This window comes from Macadamia integrifolia, chromosome 3 (genome assembly GCF_013358625.1).
Source record: "Macadamia integrifolia cultivar HAES 741 chromosome 3, SCU_Mint_v3, whole genome shotgun sequence".
Lineage (NCBI taxonomy): Eukaryota > Viridiplantae > Streptophyta > Magnoliopsida > Proteales > Proteaceae > Macadamia > Macadamia integrifolia.
This window is the reverse complement of record NC_056559.1, coordinates 35,129,206-35,149,448: the sequence shown is the minus strand read 5'-3', so window position 1 is coordinate 35,149,448 and position 20,243 is coordinate 35,129,206. Positions and strand designations below refer to the sequence as shown.

Sequence of the window (20,243 nt, the reverse complement as noted above, 5' to 3'; positions counted from 1 at the left end):
CATTTTGATGATCAAGTATCAAGCCAAGTGGCAAACGGAGAGAATGAGAGATTTTTATAATGGGAAAAATTATGCCCCCTCCCTATAGTTTGTCTAAATTACATGTGAATCCAAAGGTTTGAACGATTTACTTCTCCCTCCCCTATCATTGACTGTGTGAATATACTGTTAGTTTTATAGAACAATAGACCGTATTACCCCTTTAGTAGGAAAGTCTTTATTTAAGATGACCGTTATACCCTTTTTTACTCACTTATACCCAAAACACTCAAATCATTCCTAACATATAACCACTGGAATTTTTTTGGGAAAAACAGGGTTGCAAATCGTCCCCATCTATAAGAAATAGCCGGTTTTTTTGGGGCACCCAAAAGCCCTCGTCCTTGGTGGCACTTGGAGCTTCATCGTTCAGCTTCATCCTCACGGCTTGCCTATAACGGCATAAAGCAGATCTCAGGCATCATCTTTCCTATTCATCAACATGTAATGCAGCGAACAAACCTCCAATGAAAGTACAAAAGGTTGAGATGATTGTCAATTTCTAAAAAGTTCTAGAAACTCTTGATTCTTTTCTTTCATGATGATAACCCAAAAAGAAAAAAAAAAAAATATACAAAATGGATATCCATCTTCCACGGAAGAAGATGAAGAGTAAAAATAAATGGAAGATTATCTTAAACCTGCTACACAAGTAAGGAAGTCCTGTCATCTTTCTATCTTCCTCTGTCTCCTACCCCCTATCCTCTTCTTCCTCTCCACTATCATCTTCGTCCTTGCCGGTACTAACTTTAGATTTAGATTTTTCAAATGACTCATCTTCATCATCAGCTACATTAGCTTGTTGTCAGCTCTGGCAGGTTTCCTCTTTACAGAGAGCTTGTTGTTAGCTTTTCTAGTCTCGGCCTTCGCTTTTGCTCCTTTCATGGTGAATATACTGTAGATTAACGACGAGATCGGTGAGAAACAGATGAAAATCGGTTGGAAAACGATGAAACTTGGTTGGAATCTATGAAGAAATGAGTTTCTTACCTTTTTTAGGGTTAGGGTTTTGCAAAAAAGGGTTGGAGATGATGAAAGTGAGAGGGATTTCCCTCTTTTCTTTGTTTTAAGTGAAGGGCCTTTTGGTCTCTTCATTTAGTTCTGAGGGCAATTTTGGTATAAAAATGGTGACCACACCAGCTAACAGTTTCAAACTCACAGACACTAACGGATTGGACCTAAATGTAAGAATCTTTCAAACTACAGGGGAGGGGGCATAATCGTTCAAACCCTTTGATCCACATGTAATTTCGACAAACTACAGGGGAGAGGGGGCGTAATTTTCCCTTTATAATATGATATGACAACTCTTCCACCATTTTTATATATAATGCGGTTGTGGTCATCATCTTTGTGTGAAAGGTTTAATAAATTGTCCCATTAGATTACACCTGAAGCTAAGGAAAGAAGGGATAATATTCAATCAATTAAGTCAATTTGGATCACAATCATGTTTCTTGCTTTATGTTTCATGAATGGGACGCAATTGCCAAACTATTTGAATTCCCAAACCCAAGGGATTCTTCATCCTTTAGTGACACCGGCTGATGGTGATTTCGAACCAATAAAAAGGAAGGGTTAAAAAACAGCTGATGGTGACCAGAATATTTACGTATCTGAAAGGCTGAAATCAATGCTATTGCTTGTGCCACACTAATTTTCGCTAAAAATAAGTTTTAAAGTTTTTCTTCTTATCCTTTTTCTACCTCGTGATTATGTGATTGAACTATTGTGTCATCATTAATTGCTCCTTTGTATTTCCCTTCTTCAATGATACCACACTATCAAAGTACATCATCATTATCTACTCCTTTGCATTTCCCTACAATGATACCATACTATCAAAGTACCAATAATGATGATGAAGGGATTTCTCATTCACCTTTTCACCACGGGTAAAAAAAACTTGGTTCAAAAATAATTTGAGTTACACTAGTTTTAAAATTTTTGTCACCCTTGAGATAAGAGGGAGATGGGTTTTGACACCATTTCTCAAACTTCTGAATAATAGATTGTTGGTTTTTTGGACCAAATTTTCCTTTACTTTGAAGAGAGACTCCCACTCATGGGTTATGACGTTCGAACGACATTCCAGAACAATGAGAACAGTAGTTTGGACATTTGCATAGAAATGGAGATCGTTATAATATCTCAATGGTTGGATTCCCTTTGCCTATGGTGAGAGTAAAAAAAAAAAAAAAAAAAAATGTTTGCCCTACTGTTTTTGAAGCCTAGTTGAATAGATTTGTATTCAATAATTTGTAACAAGACAAGCATTAAGAACAATGCACTTTGCCACAGGGATAAATGGAGAATGGATAAGGTGCCATTACCCTATTAAACAAATGTTTGTCTCTGCGGATATGTTGCTGAAATGAAAGTAAAGTCACATGGTTTGTTCCAGCCCAAAAAGCTTTGCACCACTTAGCACCATCACAAAGCTAGTTTAGTTAATACTTAATCACAAACTTCAATTCATGGTAAGCTAATAAATTGAGTTAGTTTTAAAGATTTAAAACATGGCTAATGGACACAATCCTCTACCTATGAAAGAGTTGGATTAATTATTTTCGACAGATAGTAGATTATAATAGTTAATCCACATGAAATGACCTCGCTACCTTCCCATTTACGGAACTACTCCATCGCACCTTTGTGTATGATACTGCAACCGAATCAAATCCAAACAAGATTAAAAGGGACAAATTACAGACCATCTTATTTGAGAATTTGAGTAGCTCTTAAATGTAATTAGTTTAGGCAAACATAAACAAAGTGAAGATGAGTAGAAAAGGTTGTTGGTATAAGAAAAAGTACTTTTGTCTTTTCTTATTTTTGTTGTAGTGGCTAGTGTTAGTGTTATGGATGGCAAGAGGACAGGTTTGGACGGACTAAGCCAGGGGCCCGCCGGCTATATGGACTATGGGCATCGGTAGGTATGACTGCCCATGCCCATGGGCATGCGGGCCATGCGCAAGCCGTTATTAGAATTCCTCGAGTCAAATGCTGTCCCCAACTTCAACTGACTTTATCAGTTCAATGCATTTGAAGAAACGTCTCTATTGTATTTTCAACCGTAGTCCATTGAAGATGGTTTTCACATATAATATTTTCGGGGGTAAAGTGGTAAACCAGTCAAGTGGTAATTCAAAATCCACTTCAAAGAGTATAGAGATTGGTCCTCTAGATTTGCAATCAAATCATAATTTTTCTTTTTTGGTAGAATCAAATCATAATTTCAATTCTATGAAAAAGTTATGGAAGCTTACAAAGCAGCTCAGCCTTTGTGCCTAGATGAAGACATAAGCAAAATGATCATTCCATCCTTCGTGGAACGCAAAATCCTGCCAATGTTGATACTTTTACTAGTGTTTCCATTGACACTTGTGTTTGGTGCATACTACCCACTTTAAACCTTGAGAAAGTTTTTTTTTTACCTCCCTTCCATTAGGGCATCATAATAATTAATAAGTTTCCCAAAGGAAGAGAGGGGGAGTAAAATAGAAACAAGAAGGAAGCATACTCATCTAAAGTGCACTAGGGAAAGTAGAGTGTGCAAGTGTGGCTACTATATATCCATTTTTTAATTTTTTTTGGTGATGAAATGTAACTTCTCTATATCTGTTTTAAATAAGGGAGAGGATTCTCTAAACATACAAGATAGGAGCGAGAGCACCAATGAGGTGACGCAAAACTATATCATATTTTAGACGAAAGTGAGGTCCATTTCACGAGAAGTGTTGAATCTGGTGATCTTGTCTCACCTTTTTGCCCTCTTCTCCCCTTTTGGTAATGAGAAAAAACTACAAGGCCTGGGGCATGCCCCCTGGAAAATTTAGACCCTCGTTGTTCAGAAGTGAAGTACAATAAAATGAAATAAAAACTAATTCTAAAAGAGATTTCAATCCAGATCCAAGTGTTGGGTAGGCATGTGCCCGTTGTAAGAGAAGCAGTTATGAACTCTGGATCCAGTGCAATTTCTAGGTAGTTACAGTAGATTACAGTTTTTGGGGACAGTAGACAGCTTATTGAGTGCTCGAGGATGGCATTCAACTCATCACCTGAACAGTACATATAGAAAGTAGCAAAGTCATTCATAAATGGCCTTAATATATTCCATTCATCAACCATTCATTTATTTTTTTGATCTTTGGAACTAATAAAATCTAATATGTGATTTCCCCATAGTATTTAACTATTAACCTTCAAATCCATCATTTTCTTTTAATGGCTTGGTATAGACCAATAAAAGAAAATTATTTAACATTCACAAAAAGGTGGGGATGTGCTCTTAACATTAGTGGGTGTAGTGGTATCTCTAGATCAAGACCCAAAAGTTAAATCACCTTGGATAAGGCTGGAAATTGGAAAGAGTTAGAATTGAAGTCGCCTGCTCAAATGCAAGTTGCCAAGGGGCAAAAAATAAACATTGAAAAATTCAAGTATGGAGGAAAGAGGTACCTAGATATATATGGAAGGGTATACCCTATCTAGAACCATAAGGCTGACATTGCCACACTGCCTTCCAACGGGCAAAACTTCGGTTGCTGATCTAGAGATACCCTCTATGCCTGCCGATGTAGATAAACTTTTCTATAAAACAAGTTAAACGATTTTATGTGTTCCTTTCATTTTCAACCATTTATGTCGAGACAAACTTAGGCCATGAATGAAGTCATAGATGTTAGAACTGCTATCAAATAGTTTTCTTACAATACTGAAAGATGGCCGCTGTAATCCAAGAATAATGACAGGCATGGTACCAATGATCATAAAGGATATTCATTGCTTATTTAAACTGTGGAAATACAGTTACAGCTCAGGAATCAGAGGCCAGAGGCTAGAGACATCAGGGAGGGACTTCATGAGGCAGCATCCATGATGGAAAGGAAAGAAGAAAGTGAGGACAGACTCGCAGAAAATGGTGGATTATCTGGGAGCTTGGGATCAGAAGTCATGGCCATGGAAACTGTACACTATCTTATGTAATATTACTTCATTGCTACAAACTTTGGAATCTGATAAACTGCTTGAGGAACAGGAAGCGGCCTATGCTTAACAATCTGGCCAATAAAGCTAGATGTGAGAAGATTTCTGCTAAGTTACTTATGATGAACTGACGAACCATCATCTGTAAAAATATGGACTTTATATTTCATACATAAAATTATCCAAACGAGATTCAGAGAGAGAGAGATTATCCACCAAGAAAGTGGGCAAACTCAGTATTCCTAACAAGACCCTTATGACATCGTCAATCTCTTAACAGGATCAAACATATCCCACCTCAGGTTTGATAAGGACCAATAGAAGCTGCTGTTAAATGTCATCTTTTACAAAACAAGGCCAACCTGTACTTCTCATGCTGCAACTAATAACCCTAGTAAAGAGACCCACCAAGAACTAGGCCTGAGAGGCAGTAGACAGTAGAACTATAAAGTCCTCTACTAAAGATGAACCGTTTCTCCACAACTAACGTTCTCTCCGTCCATCACATGATCCACTACCTCCACACATCCCCCCCACCCCCCCCCCCCCCCCAAAAAAAAAAAAAAAAATCCTCTCCAGTCAGTCTGAAAACCCAAATAACTACCACGAAAGCTATTCACTCAGTGGAACAGAAATTGCAGTATTGTGCCAAACCTTCATAGAGGAATCTGCTGTGGGTATTTATTGGATTTTAGAAAAATTAAATACCTCCTCCTCTACTAGAAAAATCACCACAGGTGATACATTGTGCAGAACAAAACAAGTAATATATTCACCAGAAGTTCTCTTGGGCACGAGGAGTTGGTGGGTTAGACAATTAGCTATCAGTGAATGATGCTCTTTTATTCCCTCATAATTTCCTTCGTCAAAGCTGACATTTGATCAAGCCAGAATGATACATTGATCAAATCAGAATTACTTCTGATCATGCATCTTCCATCCATCTGTTGATAACACCATACCTTTCTCTCTTTCTCTACATCTATTGTGTCTCTACAAATTCTCACATAGATCCAGTGATTCCACTGCGCATTGCATCATGTTGTGGTAGATCATTCAATCAGCACAACAGATTTCAGTTTTTCCCAACTGGTTCCCCCCCCCCCCCCCCCCGAAAAAACAAAAATAGTCTTCTTTTCCCTCTCTTTCCACAAAGTGAATTGGAAAGCTATTTAATAGTTAGTTTTCAGAGGTGGAGATAGGACTACAATCCACGATTTTGGTGGAAATGCCAAAGGTAGGCAAAGTGGAAGGAATGAATGATACCTAAAATCTTGATGTAGATCGAATTACTGGATTGAAGAATAACCAATCTGGCTGTCTTCTTTGCAGCCTCATTTGAATGTTGAAGGCCATGTCTTCTCGTGATCATGAAGAAGACATTACCGAGGCTTCGATTCACAATTTATGTCTGACCGTCCGTCTGTGGATGGAATTGCATAGAGAACTTCAATTTAGCATTTGTCTTCATCCATAAAGTCTTCCAAAAGTAGCCAACAAATTTCACATCACAATCGAAGACTAAGGATTCCGGTAATCCATTGATATGTACAACTTCCTTCAAGTAGATTTTGGCAACGTGGCTCCCATCAAATGTCTTCCGACAAGGTATAAAGTGAGCCACTTTAGAGAACCTGTCCACCACCACAAATATGGAGTTGTGCCGCTCACGTGTCGGTTGTAAACCAAGGAGAAAGTTCATGCTAATATGCAGCCAAGGTGTATGTGGTATGGGCAATGGCATGTAGTGACCCATATTTTGTTTTTCTCCTTTCACAAGCTGACGTGTGCGGCACCTTTGAATCACATGCTGAATGTCTCTCTATACACGGGGCCAATAATACAAACAACTAAGGAATGTGTCTTGTCCTTGCCAAAATGTCCTCCCATTCCAACTTCGTTTAGCTCTCATGCTAGGTGCTGCCTCAAAGATGTATTTGGAATGCATAGTCGCATTTCCAAGAAGAGATACCCATCATGTAATGAGTATTTATCATCAGTACCACCTTGGTGTAAATTTTCGAAGATGTTCATCAATAGCACTTTTCGACTCAATGCATCGGCTACTTGATTCTCTTTTCCAACCTTGTACTTGAGGGAGAAAATAAACTCTTGAAGGTAGGCAATCATTAAGCATTGTGATTGCTAATAGACCTTTGAGAGCTTCATGATCGGAATAGAGAATAAACTCTTTGCCGATAAGATAGTCTCAAATGCTTGAGAATTTGTATCACGGCGTAGAGTTCCAAATCATAGGTGGAATAGCATTTTTTTTGCATCATTAAACTTTTCAATGTAGGAAGGCAATGGGTGTCCTGCTTGCATCAATACCCCTCCAATCCCAACATGGAATGCGTTTGTGGCCACTTCAAGATCAAAATTAGGCCGACGAAGTACTAGGGCTTCCATCATATTATTTTTTATCAGACTGAAGGCTTTGGTGGCAGCTGGTGTCCATTGGAATGTCACTTTACCTCCTTTCACGCACTCAGCGATAAGTGCCATGGTTGCACTAAAATTAAGTATGAACCTTCAATGAAACCAGGCAAGGCCGTGGAAACTTTGACTATCTGTCAAAGTTTGTAGTACAGGCTAATCAACCACGCTCTTTATCTTTTCGGGATCGGCTTCGACTCCTTGCGAAGACATAATAAGCCCAAGGAAGACCACCTTAGGCAACATGAATGAGCACTTCTTCAAGTTGATGTAAAGCTTTTCACTTGGTAGCACTTTCATCACATGCTTCAAATGGTCAAGATGCTTATCTTGTGCATGACTATATTTAAGAATGTCGTCAAAATAAACCATAAGGAACTTTCCGATGACGGAGCACTTGAGCCATCACTCTCATAAAGGTGCTTGGGGGTGTTCATAAGACCAAAGGGCATAATTTTCCACTTGTACATTCCATCCTCGGTCTTGAAGGCCTTCTTTCATTCATCATTGGGAAGGATTTGAATTTGATGATAACTACTCTTCAAAAATCAATCTTTAAGAAAATAGTGGCAATGGACAGGGTGTGGGATTGGAAACCTGTACTCAACGACGTTTTTATTAATAGCTTTGTTGTCAATGCACATCCTCTATGATCCATCCTTATTTGGAGTCAACAAAGTTGGTATGACACAAGGGTTCATGCTCTCAACAATAAAACCTTTCCAAAGTAGGTCTTCCACTTGTCTCTTGAGCTTGGCATTCTTGGTAGGGTTGAGACGATACGTGGATATATTTGGTGGCACAGACCTAAGCACTATGCCAATAGTGCGGGTTGTATATCCCTCATTGAAGGTAGCTCATCGGGTAAGTCTTTAGGCACTAGGTCTGCAACATCAAAAAGAATTTCCCTCATAGGTTTGGAAAAATTAGGATCTTTTACAGGCACAATTTCTTTGGTCAGTGTTAACATAAGTCATGTTTCTTCACTAGTAGCTAGTAACTCCCGATGTGGAAAGGCTAAAAGCCTCTTTCTGATGGCCGCCCCTTGCTTGTAGTAGCACCATTTTGTCATGTCTTTGCTTGGAACGTCTCCTCAGAATGTGGTGGCTTGGCTATAGACTTCAGTATCTGTTGCCTCCTCGTTTTAGTGATGCGGAGCATTGGTTTCATCAAGGGTATATTTAATGGGTTCAATACGAGGGGTTTTCCCTTGAAGTCAAAGAAGCATTGGTTCTTGGTTCCTCCCACCAAGCATTATTATCGTATATCCGTGGCCATCCAAGTAGTATGTCCATCAAAATCATCAGGATGACATCACACCACACGTCCTACTCATATCCAACAATCTTCAGTGGCATAGAACAACTCTGATTAACTACTAACGTATCATTATTGAGTAACAATACCTTATATGATTGAGGATGCGGTTCAAGCTTTAGCTATCATTCGATGACGAAGGCTTGAGATACCACATTCACACAACTACTGTTGTCCACAATCACTTGTGCTGTAGACAATTCGCTAGTCATCAAGGTATAGAAGATAAAATGGAAATGCCAATCTCCCCTTTTGCTTTAGCATCCAGAATTCTTGAAATGACTTTCACCTCATTAATATTGTTTTCATTATCATTTAGGGTGTCATCTATATCTTCGCACTCATGGGCAGCATTAACAACCCAATCATTGTCCATCTGGGCTAACAAACAATCATCTCCACGTTAGATTTAATAGCCGTGATGACTGAATTGGCTTTTCCACGTTGCGGACAGAATTTATCAGTGTGTCCAATCCCGTAGTAGTGATAGCACTTAGTCTCAATCCTTTCCCTATTAACCATAGGGGCCTTACCCTTATCCTGTGTAACTTGCGGAGCTTGAGTAGGAGTTCCACTAGGTCGATTAGGAGTAAAATGTTTTTTTCTATCTCCAGTCTGCTTATTAAATCACTGTGGGGCTACTTTAAGTCTTTGGCATCCATAGCTTTCCTGAAGCAATCGTTTAAACTATCGACTTCAACCACGCCCATCTTATTTCTTATGTCGCCCTCAATACCAAGTTGAAACGGGATAGAAACTGCTCGTCTTCCTCATCTATGCCGGTACAGGAGAGTGAGTTGTCAGATTTGTCCATATACTCTTCAACTGTCATAGTACCTTGGCATATGGTGTTGAGCTGATTATCCAATCGTCGGCGGTAGGAAGTAGGTAAATACTTCTCTTTTAAAATCTCCTTCAATCTCCTCCCATGTGGAAGGTTCCAATTGATGACAAATCAATCTACTCTTATGCATGCGTGCCACCAATCATTAGCTCCCCTAGTGAGCTTTGTACTAGCCAGCTTCATCTTATGCTCCTTGTCATATTGAATCATTTGAAATAATCATCCAAAGCGTTCAGCCAGTCATGGAAAACAATAGGGTTATACTACCCATTTTATTCTTTTAGTTCCAGCTTCATCTTATGCATATCATCTTGGTGCCAATAGTTACCATCTTGATTTTCTTCATCATCGTTATAATGATCTGTCCTTGTTGAAAAGGAGGTCGAGGGGCACGGTTAATAGTAGATTGCTGCCCTCTTGACTGTCCGAAAAATTCTCTGAACTCTCTCACTCCATGGTTGCCATCTTCTGTGTCAATTGTTGCACAGCTACAACAAAAGCATTGGTAGGACTTAACGGAGCTAGTTGGGGATGGTTGGAGCTTTTATCCTCAAGCTACAGCTCTGATACCAATTAGGGTAAGGCTGGTTACAAGAGTACCCAACCCCAAATACACCCAAACTCCAACTTAAATAACAGCACACAACCTACTAGGTCAAACAGCCCCAAACAAAACTGTCAGCTAGGGCAGTAAATGCTGAGACAAACCAGCAAGTTTAACGACAATACCCACTTAACCAACACTTACAAGGATTCAAAATCAAGTACTGATATGTAAACTCAGATCCCAAACAAAGGCTGAAAGTAATATAGGAGGACAGTACCTTAATTCTGGAAAATTAGGTCAAAGTAGAGAAAAGTTACAACTCACAAACCAGGCCTCGAATGAAGCTGTAAAGCGGATTGAGTATAGATGATAATAACCTCAACAAAACCTGAAAGTACTTCACTTCTTCGCTGACTCCTTTTTTAAAAAATGATTCGCAGGACAGAGAAGAGAGATATTTTTACCCTTTTGTTCGTAGAATACGTGGAATACAATTGAAGTGTGTACGAGGGGTTGTATTTATTAAGCACATGTAGATATAGCTATCTGCATAATATCAGCCTGAGTTGATGGCTGATTGTGGAGATAAATGTTTTTTTGAAATTAGGGCAGGTATAGGTGATTTCTGATATCTCCAAGCAGAGGCCTCAGATAGGCAAACACCCTGGTCGAGTGGTCCTTGTATGGACCCAGATGAGTCCTCAAAATATGGGCTGAAGTGGTTTTGTCAGCAGGGAGATAGGTGCACTTAAAGTCTGCTCAGAAAACCCACTTTAATGGCTATCACAGATCATGTTGTGAACTCAGAACAGCAGCAGCAATTATAGTTGATATATCCGCTGAAACAAACCTTCAATGGAGTATAAACAGGGCTCACAACACTTATGGAACATGATAAGAAATAAAGAGAAAAAGATGTAAGACAAGGGAGATCAATGGAGGGTTAGAAGGTTTTGGCTATCTCAGCCAATGGGTCTTTCACCCTCAGATCTCTCAGCCGATATCTCAGTCTCTCTAAAACAGGGGTTTGGCAAGCAAACTTCATATATTTCATTAATCAATTATGTGTCAAAGAGCTACCATCGATCCCTTTAAATAGGCTGGGAATTGCCTTACAAAATAAGAAAGTATGGAAAGGGAAACAAATAACAAAAGGAAACAAAAGGGAAAAGGAAACTTCTTCCCCACCAGAACTTTCCTAATCTGAATTTACTTGCTTGACAAGAAGGAATAAACCAGAGAAAAAGAAGCAAACTATTCTTCTAGAAGGCTGCAAGTCTATACCCCTATTTCGTGTTGACTAAGTCTTATAATAAGACAAAATATCACTCAAAAACAGAATTGGTAGGGAGATAATTGAGGCTTCTAGAAGCTGGTCAAGCCTAATAATAAGCTGGATTGGACTGCTGGCTGGGCCGGTTCTTCCTTTGATTATACTTCAGTTCATCCGTGCTTTCTTTCTACATCAATATGGAGAGAAATAGAAACAAAATTATCAATTAGATAAGCAACCATTGATTTCTGAGTTCATGAACGAAAGCCATTCCGAGGAGCACCAGGTAAATCAGCAGGAAAAGGCGGAATGGCAGGAGCTCCAAAGAAAGAACCAAATGGTGTAGAGGGTTGTAGAGATTGAGCAACAACGAGAGGTGGAGATGGCTTTGGATGATGCCCATACACTTGCAGTGGTGCTGGTTGAGAAGTAGGCATAAAATCTGCATGGGGAGTCAACACACGAATATGGGAACCGAAATGTTCAGTTTCGTAACATGACTCTTAGTAGAGAAAGAGTACTTACAACAAAGGTGACATCGGCATGGGGAGTCAACACACGAATATGGGAACCGAAATGTTCAGTTTCCGTAACACGACTTTTAGTAGAGAAAGAGTACTTACAAAAAAGGTGACATCAGCACCTAACAAACTGCTATCGAGTGACAATATCATAACATTGTTACCCTTTTGAGTGCGAGAATACCCCAAGAAAACACATTCACAATTGACAACTCATGGAGACAACTTGTCAATACCAAGTAAAAATTATGGACAAAACAAGTACAACCAAAAACTCAACGTGGCAAAGAAAATAAGGGAGAGTTAGAAAAAAGACAGATATAGGGTCTGATTTTGAAGAACAGCTGAGGGCATTCGAGGAGCATAAGTGCCATTGGTTTGACATATAATACCATAGCTCAGAGAAAAATGAAGTGAACTCCTGTTGGGTGCACTGAAGAGCATAATCAGAATGCAAAATTTTAAAGTAGACGCCAAACTGAGTTTTTATTTCATTGTAAAATTCTATGGAGACAGATGAACTCATATCGATATTTTAAGTTTTTAACGAATATAACCAAGTCAACCTGGAATGGTCATTCACAAAGTAACAAAATAAGAAAAACCAGACCGACTCAAAATGCAAAACGGACACCAGATATCAAAATGGACTAAGGAAAACAACAATGGACTCCTAGAGACATCATGGAAAAAAAAAAGGGTAATGAGCTCACTAACTTCACACTCAATATGGGAAGTAGACTTGCAATTGGGAACCATTTGTTGAAGCTTTGAGAGTGCCAAGTGTCATAAGTAATGTCAACGAAAGTAGTAGAAGCAGCCATAGAGGATGAATCACCATCGAGGTAGTAGAAACCATCCTTCTCACACCCTCCACTAATGCTCTTCCTAAGAAGGATAAAACGTAACAGAATAATTTAGAGCTTTGGCAATTTGACTAACAGAAATAAAGTCTAAAGATAATTGATGCACAAGAAGAACAGATGAATATAAGGATGAAGTACACTGCCAGAAACTTGGGTAGAATATCTATTTGCGAGAATAACTAGATTTCTAAAAAGCAAAGAACACATTTGACTTACCAGTCACATGAGATGAAGCACCAAAATCACTAATCCAAGTGGTAGGTGACAAAGAATTGAGAAGAGCAGTCGTACGACTTGTACTTGTATGGGTTAGTCCAGAAGTGGATAACTCAAATTTTTTGGACACATTTCAATAATCGGTTGACCAGATCATCACACGACACAAGCTGACTGGCCACCTCTAGACAAAGAAGCAATATTTGTGTCATCAGATGATATCATGTCAGAATGCCCATCTCTCATAGACGTCTTAGCAAATTGTTGTGCCCACTAAGATTTACTGAACTGAACCCAACATTTATCAACAATATGATTAGACTTGCTACAATGTGCGCCCTGGTGTAAGAACTTGGTTGGTTTGCTGTCCTCCATGACCACCCAAACCATGACCTCGACCTCGACCTCGACCTCGACCTCGACCTCGACCTCGACCTCGACCTAGACCTAAACCACGACCTCTTCTAAGGAATCCAAAACCAAGTCCTTGACCACCACTACCATCCATAAAGGAAAAACTATCCTTGGAAGAAGAAGAGGATTCAAATTTTGTGAGGGATAGAGAGACAGTAGGCTCGGCAAAAGACTTCATTCATAGAGGGAACTTTGTCACCAACAAGAAATTGACTTTTGACGAACTGTAAGGTGGACTCAAACCAGATAAAAATTTAGCAACCTGAAACTATGAACAGTTAGTCTTCAACAGTCCTAAATATGTAATAAGGGGCATTACGTTCTTCCCACATGCCCTTAAGTGTATTGTAGTACTCACCCACAGATTTATAACCTTGCTTATAAGAAAACATCTCATAAAGATCATACATACACTCTATACATGTCCTTTATCCAAGAATTTTTTTTCTTGAGATCATCCCAAACTCCTTTAGTTGTAATATGAAACATGACAGTTGCATCAATTGTTGGATCCATACACTTCCGTTCCGATAGAAAGACAACAAGACTTGAAGCCTGAAAAGAAGAAGCTTGCTCTTCCGACCCAACCGGCTTTTGCGTGCTATTCCTCCCGCCCTGGTTCAGGCCTAGTTTAAATAAAGCACTAGCCTGAGGCTTACGTAGTGACCCAGGGAACTAGCTCTTCTCCTCAACCTGTTCAATTGGAGCTAGCTATAGAGAGCAGTAATAGAAACCAAAAGCTAACCAGATCATAGCAGCCTCACATAGATCACAACAACATATTATCAACAACAGACCCTCATGGAAGGTTCAGGTAGAAGCAGTCTTCAACAACATAAAAGAATCCTTGTTTTCATATTGTTTTAAACAAGGATTTACATCAAGAAGAAAAAAAAGGACCAGCAGTGATTGCTGCCAAGCACAAGGAACAAACTTGAGACTCTCAAAATAGGGAAAAGGATTGGAGTCACTGGTTACTCCCACTCTGATACCACGAGACAAAACCAGAAACAGGAAGAACCAGCAACTCGTGAAGAAGAAGAGAAGATTGAATAAAAGAATGAAACTCACAGTTAGAGTTATTATGTCTCTAACCATAAGCATGTGCTTTATTTATTATAAAAAATACTTAACATAATTACAATCAAGGGCATGACTTATGTATAAATACACATAAGCCCCTAATAAGAAAAGAAATAGGGTAAGGGCTGGGCACGCTAGTGCTGTGCCTACCACGGTTTCTGCCTCTCACATCCCCTCCTTCGAAAACCCTCCTGCACCTCCCATCCCAGCACCCCACAACCCCCATCCCCCAAAAAAAAAACCCATTGGTTGAGCTGCTAGCTCCAGGAAAACTAACACTATGCCCAACCTCCACCCAAGGAACAACAAGAACAATCATAACCTTATCCCAACTGAATGGGGTTGGCTAAATGGATCCAATAAGGAAAAGAAAAGAAGCATAAATGAGTGATTAAAGAAGAAACTTGGGGTTAAAAGAAGTACAACAATATAGAAAGACGCATCATGGGAACATCCCTTAAAGGGGGTCGGCAACATGGGTCCTTGTCCTCCACGTAGCTCTATCCGAAGTCATACTAGAGTCAAGCCCTACGGTTTGCATATCGTTTCGCACCATTTCATTAATAGTCATCTTTGGCTTGCCCCTACATTTTCTAGCTCCCTCCAAATGAATCTGGTCACTCTTCCTTACTGGGGCCTACAAAGGTCTCCGTTGCACATGGCTAAGGAAATATTACAAAATACCCCTGTGGCAACTTTAACACATATCTTAGATGGTTTACCTTTATTTCATTCTTTATAAGAAGCAATAAAGGAGAAAAAAATTAGATCAGGCTATTGTAGGCAGAGTAACATAAGGTTGCTCAATTGCGACCTGGTGGTTGTGGCTTTGAATCAGGAAACAAGCTTTCAATGAAGCAGGGGTAAGGCTGAGTACATATCTGCCCACCCCCAGAACCTACAGTGGTGGGAGCCTCATGCACTGGGTATGCCCTATAGTAGACAGAGTACAATGTGGGGAGACGGCATGCAGGGAATGATGATTTAGACTGATAATTGCACATTAAGTGGTAATAGAAGGATGGCAGCCACAAAAGGACGGGGAGTTTATTCCCTTTCATTTCAGTTTATTGTTATTATGGTTTGCAAACAGAATGACTTTTATCTTCTATTCGTAGAGGGGAAAACTTTACGGCCCATATATTGGTTAGCAAAGCTTCACAATCTGATCAGTCTTTACTCCCTAGAATGGTTTGGCTCCAATGCAAAGTAGCAGAAGAATACTTCAAATTACAACTAATCATAATTTATAAACTTGCAGTTTGCAGGCCTTGAGCATGAATTGCAGCAAGCATGGTTTCATTCACCATCTTCTTATAGTTTAAGTAGAGCTAAACATAACATGAATAAGAATCTGGGACAAGAGGACCACAATATGTTTGTGTAGATAGAAACTCCATAAAACTGAACACAACAAGCCATCACAGAAGAACACTCAAGCATTAGGCTTTTTAAGGTTTAAATGTCAGCATCTCAACAAGCTGTAATGTTAAAAATCCATCGGCTAAGGTAGAATCTTCTTAAAAAGTGCCTTTACAATCTTAAGTTTCCATTGATCCTCATTAAAGGTGTTCGATTCAAATTCAGTTGGTCGTGCCAGAATTAGATAGACAAATTAGCAACAAGAACATGTTAAAACATTGAAGGATGAGAACTTCTGAATCAATATGCAATCGCATGCAGCTCATCTGAACAAGTTAAGTCTGGATTTATGAAATATCATCAGAATTTATCAAATTGGAGGCAATAAGCAATCAAATTTTGCCTACATACCAGTCTATCGAGACATGAGAAGGAGAAACCCATGCAACCCATGGATCCATCACGACATGGCTGCGAGACGAGCTTCAAACACAAACCCCCTAAGTAGGCCATCCCCATACCCCGGGACCCCATCAATCCATTTCCATTCCCCCTTCCCACCTTCCGAAGAACAATCCCACATTGCCAATTTCCCCACTCTTCTCGCAGAGAAGCACACACGATCCCCACCTCCAAACACCTTAAACTTACTGGACTCTTGAAAGCACCGGAACATATCAGCCGGCATTCGACCTGCCTCATCCCAATCCAACGTATCCAAATCCAACCTCAAAATCAAAATCGTCGAACACGAAGCATTCAACGAGAACGACGACTTCAGCCCACCCACCATCAGAATTCGATTCCCCGAGGCCCGAACAAGCCGGGGGCGCTTCAATATATCAAATACGTCGCCCCATTCGTGTCTCTCCAATCGATTCCAACCTTGCGACTTCACAAGCTCAGCAAGCGTGCACGAGAACAGCTTCCACTGGCTTCGCCAAGGAGTGCCAACGTCACAGAGGGCGAAAACCGAATCGGAGACCAGAATCGGGCTCCGAGGCTTGGAAGCCAAATTGGAAGAGAATTTGAGCCATGATCCCGAGCCGGAGAAGTAGAGAGCAGCGAGTTCGGTCAGGACCAGGACACGGCCTGCTGTTCCGACCAGGACGGTGCCGTGGCGAGACCAGGCCGAGCCGAGCGGGGGTAAGACTCGGAACTGGCGTGTTAATGGATTGCAAAGGACGAGGGATTTGCATGAATCGGGAGAGTCAGCCCAGAGGTAGACAAGTCCGAGAGAAGAAGCGACGGCGACGGGAGACCTGAAGGGGAGGAAGTCAAGGGGAAATCTGACCCAGTGGTTGTGGTCGGGGTCGAAGACCGGAAGTAGGGGTCGGGAATACACGTGGCGGTTGTGGTGGTGGTGATTATGATGGGAAGAAGGGCGGAGGGCGATGAGACGGAGAGGTGGTCGAAGGGAGAGAAGATGTAGGAAGGGTGACGACGACAGCGTCTGGTTGAAGAATTTACAGACGGAACGGCAGATTAAGATCTGATGGAGGGGAAGATAGGAGAAGATCTGATGGAGTGTGTCCTGCGGGAGGCAAAGAATCGGCGATGTTTCCATTTCTTTCTTTCTTTCCTCTCGTCTCTCGGGGGTGTCGGAAAGAAAGCCGATCTCTGAGGTGAATAGCGAATGCGGAACAGAAACGGTGAAACTATGCAGAGGCTTCGGCCGGAATTCAGGAATTCCGGGAGCGTAGGAGACGGCGGCTTTTAAGTGTGACGGTCTGGGGGAGATGACGCCGAGTCATGGGCGTTGGGTGGCGGCGCCTTCTTTTGTCCATTGCTTTATTTGATCCTACCGTCAGGATCTCATCTCGGAAGTTGAATTGAAATCAAGTATTGGACAGTGGGCCCAGAGTTTGCTGCAATCCAACGGCAAATATAGTGGAATCTTAAATCTAAGACGTTTCAGATACCAAAGGTTGCGATAGGAGTATAGGACTGGCCGTGTGGCTGGATTGATTGGGTCCTCGGTAATTCTTTCCATGTATGGGGCACCTGGGCAGGTGTCTCTGACACACTCAGACATTCCGATGCAGGTTGGCAGGTGGGCCATATTACCTTTTAGTTATTATATTTAAAAGAAGGGTGGGCCATAGTGACAACACATACATCAAAACTCGCCACGTTTTAAAGTCCATCATCGGCTTATTATCGGTACAATACGTTGGTCTTGATGTAGATTTATGGGTTGTAAATATTCTTCTTTAATAATATTAAGTTATTTCATTACAAAAAAGAAAAAAGAAAAAAAGCATTGGTGTTGAATTCTCCTTGTCAAAAAGAAAAGGAAATGTTGTAAGAGCGCCATGATGATTGAAAAAACAATGTGAGAGAGGGTGTAGAGTCTATAGACTGTCCATCATACCTTGTTTGTTCAAAAAACCTTTCTAATAAAAAAATATGTAAAAATATACTAAATTTTATGGTATTATGATTTTTTTTTAAGGATTTTTTGAGTATTTTAATGGTTTCTTGAAGCCAGGGGTGTCAAAACCTAGCCTGAACCCATAAAACTGATTGAAACCGATCAAAAAAATCCAAACTGAACCAAACCAATTCTTATTGGATTGGTTTTGGACTGAGATATGTTGGTATCGACTGAAAACTGATCTAAACTAAACCGATAACTGATCTAAACTAAACCGATCAATAATCAAACCAAATGAAACAGATAAAAAAATAAATGATTATGAGATTATAAATTGCTGAATTGACTATCCACTTTTTACAATATTAGTGAGAATATTTTTTATTGTAATGAATTGTTACAAATCATTGAATAAGTGGTTATGAATGGAGAAATTGATTTGTAAATTGTACTATGCTTCCATTGATTTTCTTGTTCATTATACAAACTAGTTGGATACTAAAACAAATGATTGGATAAAATGGTTCATTTTGTGATTTTAGTATTAGTTATCTTCTTACTAATTTGTTATCCATTGGTTTCTAATTAGTTATCTTTCCCTTACAATTATAAACTATGATTTAATCATAAATTTAAGGTGTTTTTTCTTATTAAATCTTGTCACTACAAGTTATAAATGTAAGATTTCATTATAGTTCAAGCCCAATATTAAATCGATCTAAACCGGTATCAACCCGATATTGAAAAACCAAAAAAATTGAAACCAAACCAAACCAAAACCGATCGAAAACCAAAGTACTTTAACGGATTGGTTTTGATCTCTCTCATTCCTAGACCAAAATCGATTCAACTTGACCGAAACCAAACCGAACCGACCAATTGACATCCCTACTTGAAACTAATATCTACCTATTAAGGAATTCAATTGATAATTTTTGGTTTAACTAAGTCAATTATATTGTCAAAAAAGTAATTATGTTCCTTGTATATTATTGGAGGGGAACATAATTTTGCACCAATGAAAGGAGGGTTTTTTTTTTTGGGAAAACTACATGATTACCCACTTTTGGGTTTTCTCAATAAAATTACCCAACATGTGTTGCAGTTAACTAAAAAACATAAAATTATGTTTGTGTTTACAAAACTACCTAAAACAGTGATTCCCCACCCCCCATCTATCTATATGTTTTGCCATTTTTACCCATAATTCCTTCTCTTCAACAAACAACTGCCACCATTGGGCCACAACCACCTCGGCCCCCACCGAGAGATCTCTACTCTTGCTATTTTTTGGTATTGAGGGGGAGAATGTTACGCGTGCACGCAGGTTGGGGTTCTAGCCTTCCACTCGACCAACTGTGATGCGACTGAGTCCACCCGCCTGAGTGGGAAGCCAGTGATGGGTCGTCCTTGCTTCCTGATTGGAAACCTTGGAAGCGCCTTGGGTCAAAATCGAAGCGGAGGCGATCATTGAGATTGAGGGGACCATTGAGGATAGTTAGCGTCCCACTCGAACTCAACCTCTAGAGTCATACTCACACTCAACAACCTCTCCTACATTGTAGGCATTTTCAGTGAGTACAAACTCTAGAGACTGAGTTGTAGTCCAAGACTATCTCATGAGACAGCAGAGTTGGAATAGGACTCGCACATGTGATAATAGACTTTCAGTCTATTACTCACATATGTTAATAGAGTCCTACCCTATTACTATTAGAGTTTGAGTCTCCCACATGTGATCATAGAGTTTGTCTATAACTCAATAACTGTAATCTCTATATAAGAGCACCATTGTACACTCATTAAAGTTAATACCAATACACTACTTCAATATGGTATCAAGAGCATCATAAGCTCCACCGAGCACCACCCTCATCACCGCGCACTCTTCTCTATCTCCCACAGCCCACGACCTCTCTCTCTTCCCTTTCAAAAAAAAAAAAAAAAAAAAAAAAAAAA

General features: G+C 39.9%; 1 protein-coding gene across 3 annotated transcripts; it reads right to left on the bottom strand.

Annotated features, from left to right (window-relative positions):
- Nucleotides 1-3,723: 3,723 nt before the first annotated feature.
- LOC122074640 (SKP1-interacting partner 15) lies at nucleotides 3,724-17,677 on the bottom strand. Of its 3 annotated transcripts, none has more exons than XM_042639554.1 (2): nucleotides 16,319-17,677; nucleotides 3,724-4,100 (listed from the first exon to the last, which is right to left on the bottom strand). In XM_042639554.1, exon 1 carries the CDS (start codon nucleotides 17,472-17,474, stop codon nucleotides 16,368-16,370), a length of 1,107 nt encoding a protein of 368 aa, XP_042495488.1. In that variant the 5' UTR covers nucleotides 17,475-17,677; the 3' UTR covers nucleotides 3,724-4,100; nucleotides 16,319-16,367. The 3 variants fall into 3 exon arrangements, with proteins under 3 accessions (XP_042495488.1, XP_042495489.1, XP_042495490.1); XM_042639555.1 differs by lacking the exon at nucleotides 3,724-4,100 and adding an exon at nucleotides 6,176-12,854; XM_042639556.1 differs by lacking the exon at nucleotides 3,724-4,100 and adding an exon at nucleotides 13,826-14,155.
- Between the last annotated feature and the right edge of the window lie 2,566 nt (nucleotides 17,678-20,243).

Bases quoted from the DNA above. Each gene is read 5' to 3' on its own strand.
- LOC122074640 (XM_042639554.1), bottom strand. From the start codon at position 17,474: ATGGAAACATCGCCGATTCTTTGCCTCCCGCAGGACACACTCCATCAG.